This window comes from Propithecus coquereli, unplaced genomic scaffold (genome assembly GCF_000956105.1).
Source record: "Propithecus coquereli isolate 6110/MARCELLA unplaced genomic scaffold, Pcoq_1.0 Scaffold13, whole genome shotgun sequence".
NCBI classification, from domain to species: Eukaryota; Metazoa; Chordata; class Mammalia; order Primates; family Indriidae; genus Propithecus; species Propithecus coquereli.
In genome coordinates this window covers 9,884,986-9,905,618 of record NW_012137191.1, presented here as the reverse complement: position 1 = coordinate 9,905,618, position 20,633 = coordinate 9,884,986, and the positions used below count along the sequence as shown (strand labels likewise).

Here is a 20,633-nt window from a genome sequence, read left to right as displayed (position 1 = left end):
ACTTAGGCAAACAATGCAACCCTATTGAGCCACTCATATTAAAAGGCGGTTAAACAGGAACACGTAGAAATACATAAACATGTTTAACAAGTAAGTCCTGAGAGCTATCAGAAATTAATGGAAGCTCAAATAAGAAGCAAATCTTTAATATCTTAATATTTTCCTTAAATTTTTTGAATCCTAAGAAAATGTCAAAAAAGTAGGAGGTACACAGATTTAATATTTCACCAGTGACTTCCACAGAGCCAGAAACAGGATTTATAAAGAACCCAAGTGCTATAATTTTCATTAATAGTGGAGTTATATGGTAATTACATTATTAGCATTGCATTATTGCTTACTACTGCTACTGCCTATATCTCTTCATTATACTCCTGAGCATCATGAACTGAAAAAAACAATAGAAACAATAGCAATATCATCTGATTAGCAATGGGCAGATCAGTCCTGGAACACAGCACTTTATACATGAGGCAAAAAAAGTCTTTGGATTATCAATATTCTAGTAAAATTTCCATAACTAAAAGGAGTAGGATGAATGTATACATTTTAATAACCTTGGAATGACCAATTTAGCTGATGTCAATATATATTTGGAGGCTATTGTTATTTTGAATTTTCTCGTATCTGTTTAACAGCCCTGTACAAAGAGAAAATAAATCAAGCATGTGGTCAAGACTAGTGGGCATTCACATTCAGACAATTTGTGTATTCTTACAAATGTGTTTAATTACAACTGCTTCAAAAGTATCCCAGGTTTTCAAAAGTTTATTTTAAGTTTGAAGACTAGACAAGGTCATACTGATATTACAACATCCTACATGATATAAGTATATATACAAAGAAAAAACAACATTGGGATATTACACAGCTTGAAAGTTTGCAAAGGTTATTTGTGTCATAGTTATTTCTGTACTTGCTGACACATCAGATGCCAGAATTGAGTATTATATTTCATAATTTGTTGACTAGCAAAGATATAATCGTTAGTACCCCAAATCTTCAAAATTCACACCAATCTTTATGAAGTCATTCAGAAAGAGAAAGTCAACCCTAAAATTAGAATTAATGACTATAATAAATGCTTTTAAAAGGATGTAGATAAAATGGAGATGCTTAAAATTTTAATTTCATAAATTATAAAATGAGCATGTGATAGTTACTCAATATAGTGAAGACTAGGTGATTCTTTTGTGTATTCTGCTTATGGTATTTTATTTGTTTTAGTGTGAATTTATATGGAATAAATTTTACTTCTCTTTGATGTCATTGATACACGTGACGCAAGAGCTACTTTATCACTTCACAATAATTATCAGTATTTACACATGTGGGAATCCTTTGCTGTCATCAATTTTGGGCATCACGGGACAATAGATATCCCACTGGACATGCTGTCTTGTGAAGAGCATATAAAGCAAAGAGAAAATGTAAAAGCAAGAGAACGCCATTTCAACGTCTTTCTAAAAGACATTGAATTTTAACCAACTTCCGTGGAAAATATTTTTTAAACCGCTATCAGTAGAAAAAAATTCAAAACATCATATAAAGACATCAGTAATTTTGAAAAAGTAAATCATCACAAAGCATCACTCATAATTTTAAAAATATCCTCTTAAGAATGAAGAATCATGCATAATCTGCAAAGGAAAACAGCTAGAAATTTGGTGGGACAGTAAACCTTGGAAGAAATGAGGACAACTGGCTAGATGGTAAGTGTGTATATTTGTGAAACTAAGTAATTATTTGTCACATGTCTTTAAAGTTTAGCCGATTAAAAATGTTTTAAATTCCTAACTTCAAATTTATTTAAAAAAGGCGATACTGACAACATAGAAATTTTGTTTTTGAAAGATGTTGAAAACTGATCATCATTTCAGAGGCTTCAAATCAATAATTTCAAAATGAGAACCTGAAGTAGAAAGCATGGGGCATGGAACGAACATGTGGCCAGCTAGTTTCTTAGACCAACAAATTTTGCTTTTATTAAAAATGCCGATATGATTGACTTTCTCTTTAAATTCTTCACTGTGATTGAAGACCACTCCATATATACATCATTAAGAAATGCTGTTAACACATGAACAGACGAGACAGTAACAGTCTAGTGGCTTTTGTTATGCAGCACAAATATTAAAGGAAAAAAAACTTAGCAGTGTTGCGTAGGACCTTAACATTTCATACACATACCATCCTTTCTTTTCCAAGACCCTTAATTTAAAACTCCAATAATTCTGTCTAAGCCTTATAAAATAAATACTTGTAAAGCTTATAAATTAGATGTTGAAGACATTTACGGAGGCAATGTGAGCTTTAATTTGAGAGACATGTCAATGAAACCTCCATTGTCAATAACAAATTGTTATGATAATTGCTTATTTTTGCTGGCCCTTTGAAACAAAATAAATAGAAATATATTTTCATCTTGAAAATGGTTTACTACTTTGTCATTAGTAAATACTCTGCTGCTCACAAATAACTACACAATGTGCTTTCCTGGGAAACTACTACCAGTTTCAAATCTCAATAAAATTTTAATTTCATAGGAAATGTGAAGATAAAGAAATGATGAGTATGCTTGGCCAAGTTATGCAGTACTATGTTAGTATTTGCTAAAATTTTTAAAAAATAGACAATTCATGATTCTATTATTTTAAGGTAAATATAAAGCTATGTAAATACCATTAAAATGAAGATTTAAATTGAAAGGGATATAATACATTATTTTGTTGTTCCTTTTGCAAACTGGTAGTATGGGATTCTTTATAAATAAAGTATTTGGAAATTATGTAGTTCCTTCAAAATCAAATTGCAGATTTAATATACTGATATTAAATGCAGACCCATCTACTGATATTCAATCATGTTCCATGTTTATAAATAAAATGACACTTCTCTCAGGAAACTAATAGGAGAAAGTTAATAGGAAAAATATTGAGTTATTCAGGCAATATGGAATATAAAGAATATAGAATAGAAGCAAAAGAAAAAAGGTCATATAATCTCTGATTAGAAATAATGAAAGTAAACTGAGAATTATATCAACTAGTACCTCATGTTACAGATTCTTCTTCAAATTTTTGTTATAAACATGGACAGTGTTTGATAGGCACAGGGAAACAATTAGGATAATGTAGAGTCAATACAGAAGAAAAATACCTTATTGCTAACATTGCAGTATTCCTTTGATAAGAATTAGTTGAGTATTGATTGTAAAAACTCTATCAACTCTTGCTTGTATTTGATGACTTTGAGATTTATTTACCCTTGCTATAAAAAGAAGGCTACTTTCTTTCCCTAATATATTTCAACCAATGTGAATAATTCAGAAAACAATGAGGAAAGTAATTCACAGTTAATGTGATGTTACTTAAGAGACTTGACCAATAAAAATCAAGTTAAATCATTGAAAAGGCAGGCTTAGACCTCCTTAAAAAGACAGTGGCCTACCATAATTGTGAGCACTTTTTCATGAAAAAAATCCATTCGGTTTCCTACAGATTTTGCACAGTTCATTCCATGGAAATACTTCTAGGGAAATAGAGAAGAGGGTTGTGGGATGTAGAGTTTCCTCATTCCTCCTCCGTGCAGCCCAGCAGCTCTGACCGCAATGTGATTCTCCCGTACCAGGACCAAGGAAGGATTCTTATGTGCCGTGCATAGATGGGAGGGTCAATGACGTTTTTCCTGTGGGTGTCATTGTCAAAATTGCCCTGGAAAACCTAATAAAGAAGAGCAAAAAAGGTCAATCACATACACTTTTTTCCTTTGGAATTATTTTTTTTTTCTTGTTTGAAACATTTTCCCCAAATGTGATGTTTGATAACTATTCATTTTTGTTTTTTCTGAATACATTGCAGCTTCTTTTTAATGATAATTTTAAATTATCAGTTAATGCCTAATTTAAAGAGTTAAATGAAGCAAAATTGTCTAATGCAGGAATACATAAGTCTACCATTTTTGTCTCTCTGCTTCTCTCATTTTTTTTTTAAATGCAACAGATATTCATTGTTTTGCTTATGCCACAGGCTGACATTGGTCTGTCAGGTTGCTGAAGGTGTTTTCTTACAAGGAGTCACTCAGAGATCCAAGCTGCTTGCAAAGTACACTCATCGTCTGGAGCATGTGGCTTCCACATTAAAAAGCTGCAAGGAGAGGGAGAGTTGGTAGATTGTGCAGGATGTTTTAAAGAACAAGTATGGGCCGGGCATGGAGGCTCACGCCTGTAATCCTAGCACTCTGGGAGACTGAGGTGGGTGGACCGTTTGAGCTCAGGCATTCGAAACCAGCCTGAGCAAAAGCGAGAGAGACCCATCTCTACTAAAATAGAAAGAAATTAGCTGGACAACTAAAAACATATAGAAAAAATTAGCCGGGCATGGTGGCACATGCCTGTAGTCCCAGCTACTCGGGAGGCTGAGGCAGGAGGATCACTTGAGCCCAGGAGTTTGAGGTTGCTGTGAGCTAGGCTGATGCCACGGCGCTCTAGCCTGGGCAACAAAGTGAGACTCTGCCTCAATATAAATAAATAAATTAAATAAAATAAAAAATAAAGAACAAGTATGGAAGCAGCTTACATCATTTCTGTATATCATTTCTCAATACCTTTTTGCTTACTTCTTGTCACATAGAGAATAAAATTAACCCATCCACAAAGAAGGCAACCCAATCAATGCTCTTTTTGAACTACTTTTTTTTGCTTGCTCTATTAATTCCTAGATCCGTACAATACTGTTGTGATCATTGTCACTTATCATATCTTGCTTTGCATTGCTTGACTATTCTCCTTCTTTCTTCTTTTGTTAAACATCATTTTTGAGTCTTTAATAGCCATTTCTTCCCCTTTAAAAAACTTTTATAATAACTTAAACAAATGCCCGCTTCAGAAAAACAAAATTAAAACACTGGGATCTCATTAGAAATGGCGTTAAATTATAAATTATCTGGGGAAAAACTGAGGTTTTTATATTATTTAATCTTTACTTGAAGATTTTACCAGTATTCTCCCATATAGATTCTGAACATTTCTTATTAAAGTCATTTCTAACTATTTTATATCTATATTTTTGTTTTAGCTTAACTAGGATTGTGAAAATCTCTTCAAGGTTTTCTCTTTTAATTTTATGAAGCATCTTATAATTGTAAGATGATTTTCTTTCTTGTTTGTGATCCAAACATAACATAACTATGTGGCCAAAGGGAGACCTGAACATGAAATTCTCAAAAATTAAAAAAAAGAAACTCCATCGTCACATGACAGACTGCTTAACCCACATCTTTGAACATTTTGAAATTAAAGATAATGTTTTAAGAATGGCCTCCTAAAATAAGTTGGTTCAGTCTTGTGTGGTTACAAAAGGTCCCCTGATTGGAAAGAGAAAAAATAAAGGCAGTTTTCTCTAAAGCATTAGACAGTATGGCTCTGATTAATAGAAGAAACAGACAAGGTTGCTAGCCTTTCTGCTGGTGCTGCTGGTTCTGCTGGCATATCTAAATTCGTGTTCATTTAATGGGCATTTTATCACCAGGAATGCTCTGTCCTGCATTGACCAAAGAAGAGCTCATTCTGGATTGGAACGTGTTACTAAGTAACAGTGCCTCTGTCAGCAAAAGCTCCTATGTACAGGGCACACAATGAAAACACCAAAAATCTTGAGAGAGGTTGTCATTGCAAAGGCAGAAAATAAGCTCTGGTTTGCTGGCATTCTCTCTGACATACGATGCTAGATTGAAGTGCTTCACTGAGATTGTGGTGTTACAATTGAACATGGAATCTAAAGTACAATTTTGTAGCCCTGCTAGTCAGCTTAATATATATCCTTGGGATAATAGAGTTTAAATTCATTAACTTTCATTGCGAGATCTATAACAGCCCAAAATATAGTTTGATACCACGTTTGGGAAGAAATGTAGGAAGAAACAGTTTTCTCGTGTCTGCTCTTCAGCACAGGTTTCGATAAGGAACTATCAACCCAAAAAGCATTAGTTGAATTATTGGTGATACTTATTTTTTTATAATGAAGAACATATGCAAAGAAACTACATTAGCTCTGAAATTGCATACAACTATGAAATTTCTGAATTAATATGTGAAAATCATAGATATTTGGATGCTCATTTTAAGAAAATAAGTGAAGTTTCATAAAACAGGATAATTTATAAAACAAAAGTACCCCCAGAAAAATACCCCAAATCTATACTGAAATCACCCAATCCATGGTCTAAAAGTATTGAAAATACACTCTAATTTTCCGAGGTTTCTCACTAACGACGCAGCACAGAACAAAGCACACACTCGCCAACTCTGGGATGACGTCCTGTACTTGTTGTGTAAACGTGTGGCACATGTGCACTCTCTTGTCTCCAGCATTAGGAAGACCCTGCTCAAGAATGCTATTTCAATATTTTGCCTGCCAAAGGAATGCAAACACAGTATTTTTAGTTAACTTCATAAAATCTGTAAGATGGTAGAAAAGTGCTTTCACATGCACACTTTAGAGATAGAAGCACCTCGACTTAAATTGAAGTCTGAAAAGACTAATGGAGAACATGAGATCTCCATCTAAAAGGAAAAATATTTATATGAGAAAGACACAGTTTGATTTAGAAATTTTTACAAAAAGTATGCACAAGTTTCCATTTAGGGAGGAGGATAATTAGCCCATGACAAATTTGCTGATGTATTCAAACATAATAATGCTTACGGGTCTCTCAGGCTGTTCCTAACATATGGGGCCTGAAGAAAAAGGCACCCAAGGTACTTTGGAAAGGCTTCCATAATTACAACCAAAGAGAAGATAAGAGAGAAAAATATGACTCCCTCAATGTAGCTGAGATCTTGAATTTTGTTTTCACATGTTAACTCCCCTGTGATGCAAAATAAAATTCAAATCGGATTCTAGTGAGGATTCATATATCAGATATTATAAGAGAATGTCAGATAAAATAAAACACTTAAATGTTGCTTCCAGCAATATTTTTACATTTTTTGTAAAACAGCACTTGTCATTCTGTGTTAGGGACCAATGTCTATTCAGGCCAGTGCAGACGTCATCAATAGGAGGCTGCCAAGGACGACGGAGGAAGGGAGGATTATCCTCCATGACAATCAGAGAGGTGGGAATATCTCAGCTGCTTTTAGTGGTTATGAAATAGGGCTCTGAATATCAAAGAATTCTTTGGGGATTTCTTGCACATACTATTTCTTTAGAAAATTATCTCGTTCGTGAAGATGTACTTCTTTTTATTTGTCCTAAACTGAACTCATTAAAAGTTTTAAAGAGATTCCCATTGTTCTAACCTTTTGGAACTTACGTTCAGACTGTCCAAACAGCGAGTGGTTGTCAGCAATTTTATATAGCCTCCCTTAGCTCTTCAAGCCTAAACAGTGAGTATTTTAGTGAGATCTCAAGTGACTGCCACTTCATCCCTCTGGCCTTTTGATTGTCCCCATATAGATTTCATTATTTCTCTTCTGATATGTGGAGACTAGAATCACATCTAGGATTCCAGATATTGTGGAAATACAAAGATGAAAGAAATGTTCTCAAGTTTTGTCTGTTGTTCACATTTGCCTTCTTAGTGGTATCTGGTATACCATTGGCTTTATTGACTATACCTGTACACTGACCTGGTGTGCTTAAGGAATAGAGGACAAAGATCAAAATCCATTTCCCTAGGGCAGCATATATGTGTGTTTGTGTGTGTGTGTGTGTGCAAGGTGGGGGATGACAGCTAAGAATTCTTTATTTAGTACACATAATTGCAATTATTTATCCTTTCATACTGAGTGCTTTTAGAGAAGTTAGATAAGAACAGTCTTTTCTAGCTCTGATCCCTGTGAAACCCTGTTTTTATCTAATTTTACCCATATAATGAAAGAATCTGAGACTTGGAAGAGAACTCAGAGATCTGCTGGCATCAGCTTCCCTCTCTAATATTTATGACATGGAACTTTCAGCCTATTCAAAGCAAGCTTCAACAGATTAGGGTACGTATGCATTTGGACAGTTTGCTATCTTTTTATTAGGCTGAACTATATCTCTCTAACTTCAATGTATTAATCCTAGTACTTTATTCTCAATGAGCATAAGACAAATCTAACTCATTGAAAGAACCTTTGACATACTTCACAATAACTAACACAAACCTCTCAAAAACTCAAATTCAATCCTCCAGGATAAACATTTATGGTTCCTTAAAAAGTTCCTCATGTTAGATGATTTTCAGACTTGTCACCATCTTGATTGTATTCCATTAGATACCCTCTGGTTTAACTATGAATCAATGAAACTGTGGTATTTATTTGGACGTAGAATGTGGTTCATATGATGAACAGCTCAAAACATAGAGTGCACTTTTGTTGTGAATGGAAACTTCCATCAATGAAGTCTAAGATTTAAAACTATTATATTACATTTTGGGTTATAGTAGATTGATTTATGGTCAAATAAACTCTACTTTTTTCATAGAATTTCTCTTAAGCCAGGATTTTCTCATTTTTTTACTTGAATCTGTTTTATAAAGTAACTATTTATACATCATGTGAATATAAAATCTGAGTTTTGGGGTGACATAAAGGACAGATGTTTATTAGCTTGTGGTTCAGCATCATAAAACTCATTTTTATAAGCTTAGTATCAACATTACTTAAATTTTTTAGACAGTCAAAAATTTAAAGTTACAACTTGAATCAATGCTTTAAGTGATTTAAAGTCTTATGAAAATTTTCACTGAATTAGTATGCATGAATGGAGTAAAACGTAACTTTTTTTCTATTTGCATAGTGTTTGGAAGAAAGCCTTCATTGTTTTAATTCTATGACTAGATTGTCAATAATATTTTAGGCTAATCTGCAATTTAATTTATATTCTACTTTGCCCTATATTGGAGCATTTTAAAAATCAAAAATTTTCTTGAAAAGTAAACACGAAATTGTTAAAATGTATAGAAAATTGTTTTATAAATTTCATTTAGTGGTATAAATCTGTATCAGATTAAAAAAATTGTCTTGGAAGTTTTGCTTGTATGAAACTTCTGTTAGTGACTGAATATAAAAAGTTTGAAACCAAAGTTTAATTCTTTTAGCCAACATAGCTCCAGCTATTATGCAGTAAACTCAATTTTCTAAGAAAATTTACCAGCATCCTGAAACTATTTCATGATTGAATGGCTGGTATATCATTCTTGATGGTTTCCTCTGCAATCAATTCCACTAAACCAATGAAGCTCTGTAACAAAATTAGTCTAAATATGAGTACATTCTTTCAGATGTAATAAGGAAAGAAGAAACTACTTTTCAGGTAAATTTCAATATTCTAGGGAATGTTCCTTTGGAAAATAGTGCCTATTGATTATTATTTTCTAAGAGGTTCACCAAAAGAAAAAGAAAAAAAGGGCTTTGGCTGGAGATAGCAGATTGTGTTAAGAAGAGTCTACATTGATCACCAGTCTGCAGAAGAATGAGCGGGAGATCAGCCTTCACTATAAGACAGCCCAGCGATCTGCAGCAAAAATCTTCCTGACAGAGAGGAACAGAGAATGCTGCCACAGTGTGTTCCCTCCCAAAGCATCCTGAGTAGAAACAATTGCCCTCCAAAGTTGCAGATGAAGTAAGGTCATAGTTAACTGAAACAATCCATCAGCAGGTAAACATTTCTATGTGTAGTCAAATGGGAAGAAATTCAACAAAAATGTATACATGGGACTTTAAAGTGGAGCCACAGATGGTGACAAAGTTACATGTCCCAATTTGTGAAAATATCACGTGTGTACAGGTAAAAAAGATCAAATGCAAAGAGGCCTTGTTTTCATACTGCCCACTAGCTATAACACATTAAATAATCGCTTTATTTCTCTGTCTCAGTAGGAGGTGATCATCTTATTTTCTTTGCAAGTAAGACATATCAAGTCACATCTTAATCTTGAGTTTGCTTGTGTGTACTCTCTTGAAGGAAATTACTGACTATTAAATCTTTTCTCTAGTGAACGTTTCTTCTGCAGAGTTCAGGATGGGTTGAATCTAGTATAGGCGTAGTGTTTGCAGACACATGTCATTCCAGTGATGAGAATGCAGTCCACCCAACTTTGTGTAATATAAATGTGCAGTAAAAGATTAACCTTACCCAAAGAGAAGTCTGGCTTCTGCCCTTAGCTCCTCGGAAGTAATCTCTAAGCCCTCGGAAAGCCCTGTCTTATAAGAGTGTCTTTGTTTACCCAGGGCCCTTGAGCCATACCAGATTGTCTATGACAACATTGTGATTTACAGTGGGGGCTTTGGGTCAGCTTGATCACTGGAGGGGATGGAGACTGAGTTCAGCCATACAGATGGTCAATCATGTCTGCATGACTGAGCTTCAATGAACACTCTGGATATCAAGGCTAAGGTGAGCTTTCTGGTTGGCAGAAAGCTGGCTTATTGTCCCACATGATTGCTGAGAGAAATTATCACTCTCCAAGACTCCACTGGGAGAGGAGGACTGAAAGCTCATGCCTGGAACTCTCCTGCACATTGCACCAAATGCCTCCCCCCTTGATGATTTGTATCTCTATCTTTTCACTGTCATAAACTATAACTGTGAGTATAATAATTTTAAATGTGTCCTGTGAGTTCTAGTGAAGTATCAAACCCGAGGATGGTCTCGGGGAACTCTGAATGTGCAATTGGCGTCAGAAGTGAGGACAGGTTTGGAGAATCCTAAACTTGGCAATGAGTAATGGGTGTTGAAGGGTCATATATTTCAGAGAAGAATTTTTTATATTTTTAACATTGACAGTTGGAAAAGGGATCTCAATTGGCTGAAAGGGTTGCATCTAAAACTTTCCCAGCATCATGTGCCAGCCTGTGACAGATATTCAGGCTTCAAAATTAATTGTGATATCACTCCCTTTTCTGATTATTTGAATAAATCCTGACATGACAATTCACTGAAATGTATTTATTTTGGCCCATGGATACATGCTCTAAACCCTCTAGTCTTAGGTTCTACTCTCTCTCTGTTACTTGCTCTTCTTATTTTTAATTTCTGGATGATATTAATATTGATTCTTATGAACATAAACCTAATAAATATACCAAACAACTAGTGTTACTTGTTCTCTTTTATATTTCCGTAATAAAACATTCAACATCTTTATTCCCCTGCATTTCTTTAATATCATTTCTTCAAAGGCTTGTAAGTTCTTTGAGAAGTATTACTTTGGCCATCTACTTGGAATTAATTTGAAATCACCTAAGACACTGCAGTCAGTCTTTCTGAAAGTTATAGAGCATGGTTATATCCATATATATATAACCATGATTCATAGTGGATACCATTTTTTATCTGTGTTGCTTCCAAAATTATGTTTTGTTCCATAGCCCTTTTAAAAATCTGGTTGCTTCAGAGATTTCTTTGCTTCCCAAGCTCTCTCCATAAAATTATATGGAGACTGCCTATTTAACTTCAAAAGTCCAATTGTAGAACATTTTTGCTTGATTGGGAGAAGTGAAAAGCAAAACATGAGGACAAGTTCCACAGTGTCTCTTATACTCGTGCCTGAATCCTTTTAAAACATCAAATGAATATATGGATTCTCTAAAAAAAATATTCCCACTCCCATTGTTGCTCTCAGGAAATTTCTTATGGCTCTAAAGTTTGCTCTCTGTTGTAACTATGTAAAAAAGAAGAGCTTTGGCTTCAAGGAATGCTACATTTCACTGAACTGATCTGGCTTTGCTTCATGTTCCCAACGTATATAAATCTCTGATTATATCCCAAGAAGTTTTTTACTACACCACAAATTTGATGTTTACTCAGAATTCTTTCAAAATTATTTGCACTCTATTGCTCTTTCTGATTGATAGGCTTTTTTTTTCCCCCCTCAAAATGCACTATGGGAGACTCCAATAATATTTGGCCAAAAAAATGCAAATGTGTTGTCTTTTCTTTTTCTTATTCTGGCAATAAAGGGTCATATTTTTGGCCCTTTTAAAATTGGTTTTAAAATTGCCATAGATTCTCTTTGGTTTTTCTGTAATTGACTGAAAGTTGGTTGGCTAATATTTAATTCTTGATTGGGAAAGAGAGCTATGTGATCCCTTTCTAAAATTCATTCTTTCTTGGATACTCTGGAGTTTTTTTTGTTGATGTTGTTGTTGCTGTTGTTGTTTGAGACAGAGTCTCACTCTGTTGCTCAGGCTAGAGTGCCCTGGTGTCAGCCTAGCTCACAGCAACCTCAAACTCCTGGGTTCAAGTGATCCTCCTGCCTCAGTCTCCTGAGTAGCTGCGACTAGAGGCATGTGCCACTACACCCAGCTAATTTTTTCTATTTTTAGTAGAGATGGGGTCTCACTCTTTCTCAGGCTGGTCTGGAACTGCTGAGCTCAAGCAATCCTCCCGCCTCAGCCTCCCAAGTATACTCGGGAATTTGAGAGTGCCAGGAAAGAGGAGGAAATAACACATCTTTGAGAGTATTTTTGAGGACTTTTAACTTCTGGCCTTTCATATAACTGACCTCAAAAAGGTATGAGATTAATTCTCCCAAGTAATATCAATCTCTATTACTGGCAGGCTGGCATATGTGATATGTGTGCTTCCTTAGTCCATAGTGAGAGAGTGACACGTTGAGCTAGGAATTGCTAAGAACCAACCCATCCAGATGAAAGGCAGAAGGGGCTGGGGGCAGGGTAGCCATCTCCATTCATTCCATGCACTATTTTCTTCCATAATCGTGGCTTCAAGTAGCTGGAAAACTGTCAGCTTTTTAGAAAGAGGCCAAAGAACCTCTTTCTAAAAATCAGAAGTTCTTATTACCTTTTAGTGTTAGGTCTCGACCCTGAGGAAAAGACCCAGTGTAAAATCAAAACAAAAGATTCTAACTCTGTTGACTGCTCTCTTCCTTCTCCCAAACTCATTGGCATTTAGAATGCACAGTCTAAAAGTCAGTAGGTAGGACATACTATCATATTTAACTTCTTTTATGATGAAAGTCTCCTTAAGTAACAAGAATATCCCAGGAAATATATCACATAGGATGATTGCCCATAAAGATTTATGAAACATAAAATATGCCATTCTAAACTGTGGCTATATATTTAAACTATCTGTCTTCTAGTACTCAGATTCTGACTGCCATAAGAAATATTCCTGCAGAAAAAATAGAATTGGAAAATCATCTGCTTTTCAAGATATCTCCAGGAGATACTACCAGGAGTAGTCAGAAAGTAAGAGCATCTACTTTTTTCTTTTTAGCCTATCATCAGAAATGTAGAAATGCCTTTCCCCGTTTCTATAAAAGTACAGAGCAACCTGTCTCTCTGTTGAAACTCAAAGCTCACCTCACAAAATATTCTCCTAAATCACACTGGGTATTTTCCGTTTCATCAGAACAATTTGTAGCCTGACTCTACTCCTTCGTAATAGATGTAGAAATAATGTGATAGAGGAGAAACTGGTGTCTTTGGTAATTTTCACTCTACATTTGGAAACTTTTCCTTACTCCAAGTCTCTTTGAGGAGTTTCATCCTGTCCCTGTCAGAAATGACTTAATATAGAGCTCTACGTATGAACACAGAAGTGATTTACGCATTCAGCCATGTGTCTTCTAAGACAGACTGGTGAGGAGAAGAGAATGCTGGAGAGTGAGAGAAAATAATCCTGGAGGTGGATGATGAGGTGGCACAGTGGAATCTTAGAGCTGGAGCTGGGTGCATAGGTGTGGATGTGTGCACTCCGTAGGCACATATCCTCTCTCCTGGGTATCCTTAGTGGACTAGTCTAGCCGGATGATCTGGGAGGTCTTAACTGGAGACAAGGTTGCAAGAGCAAATACTTGGGATATATTTATACTAAAGGAAATTCATTGTCTATCTGAAATGCAAATTGAACAGGGTGTCCTGTATTTTTATTTGTCAAATCTGGCAACCCTAAATGAAGAACATAGGGAACTCTGGCCCTAAGCTGAGCAAGTACAAACTCTGCTTTGGACTGAGCTAAATTCTGGGTCTTTTTTTTCTTAATCAGTTGAGAGCCATATTGATTATTAAAATATAATCGATATCTTGATATGAGAAGGGAAGAGTCAACTTTGCTATTATAACACTTATTGGAGTACAACCAAAGGAAGAAAAGAAATAAAAGTGCAATTTTCTTATTTAAAAGTAATATTATTTTCACTCTTATGAGGAGGGATTTCCTTTAATTATTGTTAACTATTAAACATCTCATTTTTCTGTTCAAAATTAATTTTGTCTCTAGCTTTATTGGAAATAAGGAAATTAGTTCTTGTGTTCAGTCTTCTGAGGTTTGGTCCTCTGTTCATAGCTTCAGAAAAACTGAGAGGAATGCCCCTTCACATAAGTATAATCACTAAATCCATATTTTTTAAAGTTATTTTTAATTAGTTTTGTGTCTCAAATTATACCAGAAGCTTTATGATAATGAAAGACGTGTTGCCTCTTTAATAAGGGCCCCAGGGGGCTTGGCAAAGATGTGTTTGTCCCAAGAGTGTTCCACACAAATTAATACGTTTTCTCTTAGGGATTCAACAACAACAAAAAACTATATGAAAGTCATGGTTCATTTTATAGGGTGTGGCAGATTCAGAAATCTTTTTATTGCTTCTCATAAACATGGACATATAAAAGGCATTTTTAATTCTTTTTCAGATTTAAACTATGAAAAAGTAGAACAAGACTGGAACATTAATTAAATCATTTTGAAAGTGTTAAAGGAGAGACTTGTAACTGCTTAACATATTGTAGTTGATGGTGTGATGGTGCATAGTAAAAATGACATATGTACCATGTGGAACGAATATCCTTGAGCATATTTTTGTCCTCGAAATATACTATAGTAAACAATCACAATATTAGTTGTTTGGTCATTATTTAGAAATGAAATGGGTTCATATTTTTTGCTGTATTCTAGTCAATAAGATGCGTAGTTCCACCAATCAAAACAATGACATGGTTTCTGTCATACTCAGATTGATTAAGCACTCATTTTCCAAGTAGAAAAGAAAACTACCAGATTCACAGCAAATAGGCATCTGTAACTTTTCTAATAAAAATACTAATCATTTTTTTCTCAGATAAGCTCTCCTGCTTTCATCAGATTCCTCAATGCCTTTTAATGAATGATAACGTCCTTGAATTTTAAATAATTTATTAAAGCTTATAATAATATCCTTCATTATTCTATTGGGGACCTATCACTAATCAATATTTTTCATTTGTTAGCATTTTTAATCAATGCATAGAGTCATAGTTGGGCTAATACTTAATGGTTCTTCATAGTAGTAGTAGAAGCATAACCTAAATAAAACATGAGTAATTTTTTTTCCCATTATGAAATGTTGTCATTATACACTTATGTGTGTCTAATAAGTCAAACATAAACATGAAATATTCAGAATTTTCAGTCTAAACCTTTTTATTGATTTCTGATGAGTGACGGAGAATTGAGAAGATAAAAATTAGGAAATTATAAACTTTTTGGCATTTGAACATTGGGGAAATTAAGGTAATGAAGTATGTAATAATAAAAAAAAATTTGTTATTTTTCATTTATGAACATTTTGCTTTAATAACACTGCTATGTAACATATTCCTTGTGTTTTTCACACATATTTTTTCATTTTTTCAGAAACATCTGTTAACTAGAACAACTATATAGTTTCAGATTTTAAGGTAGCATAGCAAATTCCCTGGAAAAAATGAAGGTCTACATTTTTGGGACATAAGATAATTAACAACAAAAAAAGAAAAAACAAATATTAATTCCTCATTATTGTATTGCCCTGAATTTTTTTCTCTTTTTTCCATAAACTTATTGAAAAGGATGTTTCATAGCCTCTGTGCTGGGAGGCTATGAAATAACAGTCATGGCAGCAGGGATGTTCTTCCTATTCCTTGCTCCCATTCCACTCCCAAATTGGTGAGTTTTGTGGATTTTGTGCCTGATGTTTATTTGCTTGTTTCTACCATCTGATGGTGTGTTGTCAGACTGCACTCTACTTTTGTTTCTGTTTTCTAATGTACAGGGTTTACAAATCCAAATACCACCAAGAAAATTATATGCCTATTGGCCAAAATATTTTACATTGCCAGTATTTAATATTAGAAATGTGAAAGAGCATACAGAGATTTTTCTTAGAAACATCAAAATAGATCCTTGAAGACAAACAACTGGTTTTCCACTGATTTCTCCAAATAAACTGAATGATTTCTTAAAATTAATGGAAGTCCTTAAGATAAAATGTCTTCTCATTGTTCCCAGGCTAGTCTGTCATCCTAGCTTGTCTTTTATTATGTTTCCAGCATAGAGCAGTTGCTCTATTCTATGATTATAATTATATAAGGTCCTAACCCTCTCTCTGCTCATGTCTATCGCATCAGCCCACTTCCTGTTCTCCCCTTCCTTTCCTGCTCTTAAACCCTGCTTCACTCCAGGATCAAGAACAAACATCTTTGGATAGGTAGGACACTTGGAGCCCATGTTAAACATGGAAATGGAAGCACAGACCTCCTTGTAGCTGATGCAGCTGTCTATTTGCCTCTGGACTTGCATCCAGTCTTCTGCCTTGTTTCTGACCTCAGGCCCACTACTTCACAACTGGTTCTAATACATGGGTCTCCATTATGTTTTTCTCTGTGTACTTTAATAACTGCTATCACACTACTCATCTGTGATAATATTGTGCTTTCTGAATTCAAATTTGTTTAACTGGGTTGTCCCTTCCCAGTTCAGTAGATGGATCTAGGCATGCAAACCACTTTCACTTTGCTAAATTAATTCTCTGGTACTTGGATATTTCTTGAGATATGGCCTTCTTGATCAGAGGCCTTAGCAAAATGTACAGGCATTCCATTCTATTTTTGGCAAAGGCATAAATTATAAAAGCTACATGGCAGGGCCCATCACTTTGAGATGCCGAGGCCAGAGGATTGCTTGAGGTCAGGAGTTCAAGACTAGCCTGGGCAACACAGCAAGACCCTGTCTCTACAAAAAATAATAATAACAACAAAATTAGTCAGGTGTGGTGGTGCGTGCCTGCAGTCCTAGCTACTCAGGAGGCTGAGGCAAGAGGATTGCTTGAGCCCAAGAGTTGGAGCCTACAGTGAGTTATGATTATGCCATTGAACTCCAGCCTGGACAACAGAGCAAGACCCTGTCTCAAAAAATAAATAAAATAAAATAAAGTAAAATAAATAAAAGCTACATAATGAACTACATAATTGCCTTGAATTTGGCATTTAGCATATATCGTGCAATGGACTGAATGTTTATGTATCCCTCTATGTTGAAATATTAACTTCCAAGGTGATGTTATTAAGAAGTAGACATTTGGGATGTGATCAAGTCATGAGAGTGAAGCCCTCATGAATGAGATTAGTGCCCTTAAAAAAGAGACCATACTGAGCTTGTTTGCCCCCTTTCTACCATGTGAGGACAAAGCCAGAAGTCACCATCTATGAACCAGAAAGTGTGCCCTAAACAAAAGCTTTATATTCTAGTGCCTTGATCTTGGACTTCCCAGCCTCCAGAACTGTGAGAAATAAATTTCTGTTGTTTATAAACTACTCAGATTATGGTGTTTTGTTAATGCAGCCTGAATGTACTAAGACATATAGATTACAAAAATAATTGAACTTCTTTATTTACATGTTTTCACTAAATATTTTGTTTCTGCTTATTATATGTCTTCATTCAGACTTGATGAACACATTTCCCCCTAACACTGCACTTAATAAAAAAGAAAAAAACCAAAAAAACCCTAATTCCATGTGGTAATTATTGCATTAAAAATGAGACCAGGGCATTAACTATTATCTCCCTCTCCCTCTACCCACTGTTGGATGGGGCTATTTAATATAATTTAAAATTTAAAAGGGTGAACTTGTCACAGAACTTTACATTCTGCCAAAGTAGAAACATTCTCAGGTGGGTGTCTTAAGTTGGAAAACCTAATAACATCCACATTTATGTAAATATAGACAATTGTATATTCTTCATACCAACACATATTCTAGTCATGTCCCATAATGTTGAATTACGGCAAGGAAAAATGCAGATAAACTTCGACATAGTAGTTGATACCAAATGGTGTTTATTTAAATAACAATATCCTATTTTGAAACGATGCTGAAACTACATTATTTTCTCCTTAGCTTTAGTTTCAATTAAGTTACTCACCCATCAAACACCTCAGTAAATAAAATAAAGTGACCACATGTGAATCTCTATCATGCAGGGGGACAATTCATTTGCTATTGTTGAATCCTAGTGTTTTGTATAAAGTTGCTTAGCTCTTGGAAATTGCTTTTACACATGCAGCTTCCTTTCTTTCCCTCTCTGCCTTATTTGAAAACAGCAACAGGTCTCTGACTGGGTGAACCTAATGGTCTCCACATATTAATAGCATGGAGAGAAACTGTCCTTGATCCTGCTGCTCAGAAACGTGCAGGTGCTTCCTCTTGAAAGACTAATTTATTCTGTTTGGGTTTTCCCTGCTGTCACCTTCCTCCTCCCTGATTGCCACTGAGGATTCCATCTTATTTACCTTCTAAGGAAGATTGCAGAGTCTAAGTTTCTCACCCAGATCAAATTTCAAAAGAACAGCACGACTATTATCGACTACTCATCTGACCTCTGACTTACCCATGAGTTGGACTTTGGGGACTTTAAACATTCAAATTCAATTTCTGTTCCCTAAAAGTGCCCACTTCAGCAGGAATGACAGGATGCTCTGTGGCATCTGTAATTACTGTTGAATTTGAATGCATCCTTCAAAACAGATTATAGCTGGTGGCTTTATTAATGAGGATCGGTGAAGTTGTTGCTTCTACTTTTTGCACCCATGTTGAGAAAGGGAAGGAGGTTGAGAAAGGCCGGGGACTTGACTCTTCTACTGGAGAATCACAGACTTGGATGAAACTGACATCACCTATGTGCTAACTCTTGCCTAAAGTTATTTTATCAGATATTATACTTCCTGGATTCCATATGGATTATTCAAAAATAAGCAGACTGAATCAAAGTATTTCCACCTTTCCTGAACTCCTCATTAGACTAGGAGTTTTTGAGGTACTATGTCATATTCAGATTTTTTTCCCCATACAGTGTCTGGCATAGAGTAGTCAATAACTGCCAGGCTAACCACAATGGAATGAGTATCAGTGTGACTTCCGTGTAGATGCTCCCCCACCATATCTGTGTTCTAAACTACATAAATCTATTATTTTGATTTAAATTTTATTTAAATTGAATGTGTTTACTTTCTGATTTTCATAAGGGAATTGGCAAACTTATTAAAATCTACTTATTTTTGACATTGATTCATATTGACTTCCACTGACCAATTAGAGGCCAAAGTCCTAGAGAATTATAATAAATTCCATTCTGACTAGAAAACTACAAAACTAATTTTCAAAAATTCAATTTTGGTTTTGGCACCAATTAGAGTCATCTTTCTCAGACTTGTTAATTATTCAAATTAGCTGGGGTCTCTGTAAACATTTAGATTCCCAGCTCCTCTACAGAGAGTCTAAGGCAGGGCCCAGAAATCTGCATTTTTGAACAAGCTCTCCTCATGACTGTTATGATTCGACAATTTTGGTAACCACTGAACTGGAGAGTTCCCCAAGATGTTGCAGTATTTTTCTTGATGAATATGTGCCATTCATCTTTAAGGACCAACAGAGTCTTACTGGAAACAGGGATTTTTATTTTTTTTTATGGAAAATCTGAGTAGACATTCAATTTTTTTCAACTTATACTTTTAAAAAACCTGGGTAATTTCAGGGAGAGAGGTGAAAAAGAATATTACCATCTTCTTTATTCCTCAAAGAAGAAAGCTCCTATGGTGTGAATTCAGGTTTATTTAAATACCTTGACATATGACTAATATATTGGATGAGAAAACCCATTTTCAATTCTAATTTTTCCATATAAGTACACTTACTGAAATTTATTATTGTTTTTCTTTGGCTTATAACTTGAAAAATTAAATACTGAAAGTGTCTGTCAAGTTTTGCAGTTTTCCTGCTAAGTGCAGTACAAAACAGCTCCAAGAGTATAAAACAAATGTCACTTTCATAAGAGCAAAGGAACATTTGACTTGCAAATAAAAAATGTACCTGAATCCATGTTGTAGAGAAATATAGAAGTTAAATGTTAGAAAATACTGTAGACTATAAAGTGAAAAATAAAAATGTATAGACTGTAATAATAATTCCATCACAGGCTCAATTACAAGAGATTTAATGTGGAATTTCAGTAAAAAAATGCAGAATACTGAAGTAAATTATAATTCTTGTGAATGCTGTGGGAGGGAGGTCAGAAACTGACATCTCAATGAAGAGAACAAGGCATTATTTTTAGCCAATTGACTTTTGGTATGTATGTACACACACACATACATATACCTTCATATGAATATTTATGACACTTCTATGTACATATATAATTTTTCTTTGGCATTTATTTTCTGAAGCTTAGTTGGTTCTGACTAAAAAAATCACAAAAGTCATTTATACAGTTTTAGAATTTTATACAACTTATTGTAAAACTAGAAAATTGCTATATTTTGAGATTGTTTTCCTGAAGTAATCTTGTGTCTGGATCTACATCAGACCTCCACACCCACAGCCC

At 34.8% G+C, this 20,633-nt stretch overlaps 1 protein-coding gene across 1 annotated transcript in view; it reads right to left on the bottom strand.

Moving 5' to 3' along the window:
• Window positions 1-3,519: 3,519 nt before the first annotated feature.
• EDIL3 (EGF-like repeats and discoidin I-like domains 3) overlaps window positions 3,520-20,633 on the bottom strand; it is a 508,872-nt gene continuing 491,758 nt past the window's right edge. Inside the window, exon 9 of the mRNA XM_012638396.1 lies at window positions 3,520-3,722. Coding sequence (XP_012493850.1) covers window positions 3,573-3,722 — 150 coding nt within the window. The 3' untranslated portion in view covers window positions 3,520-3,572. The remainder of the gene's footprint in view (window positions 3,723-20,633) is intronic.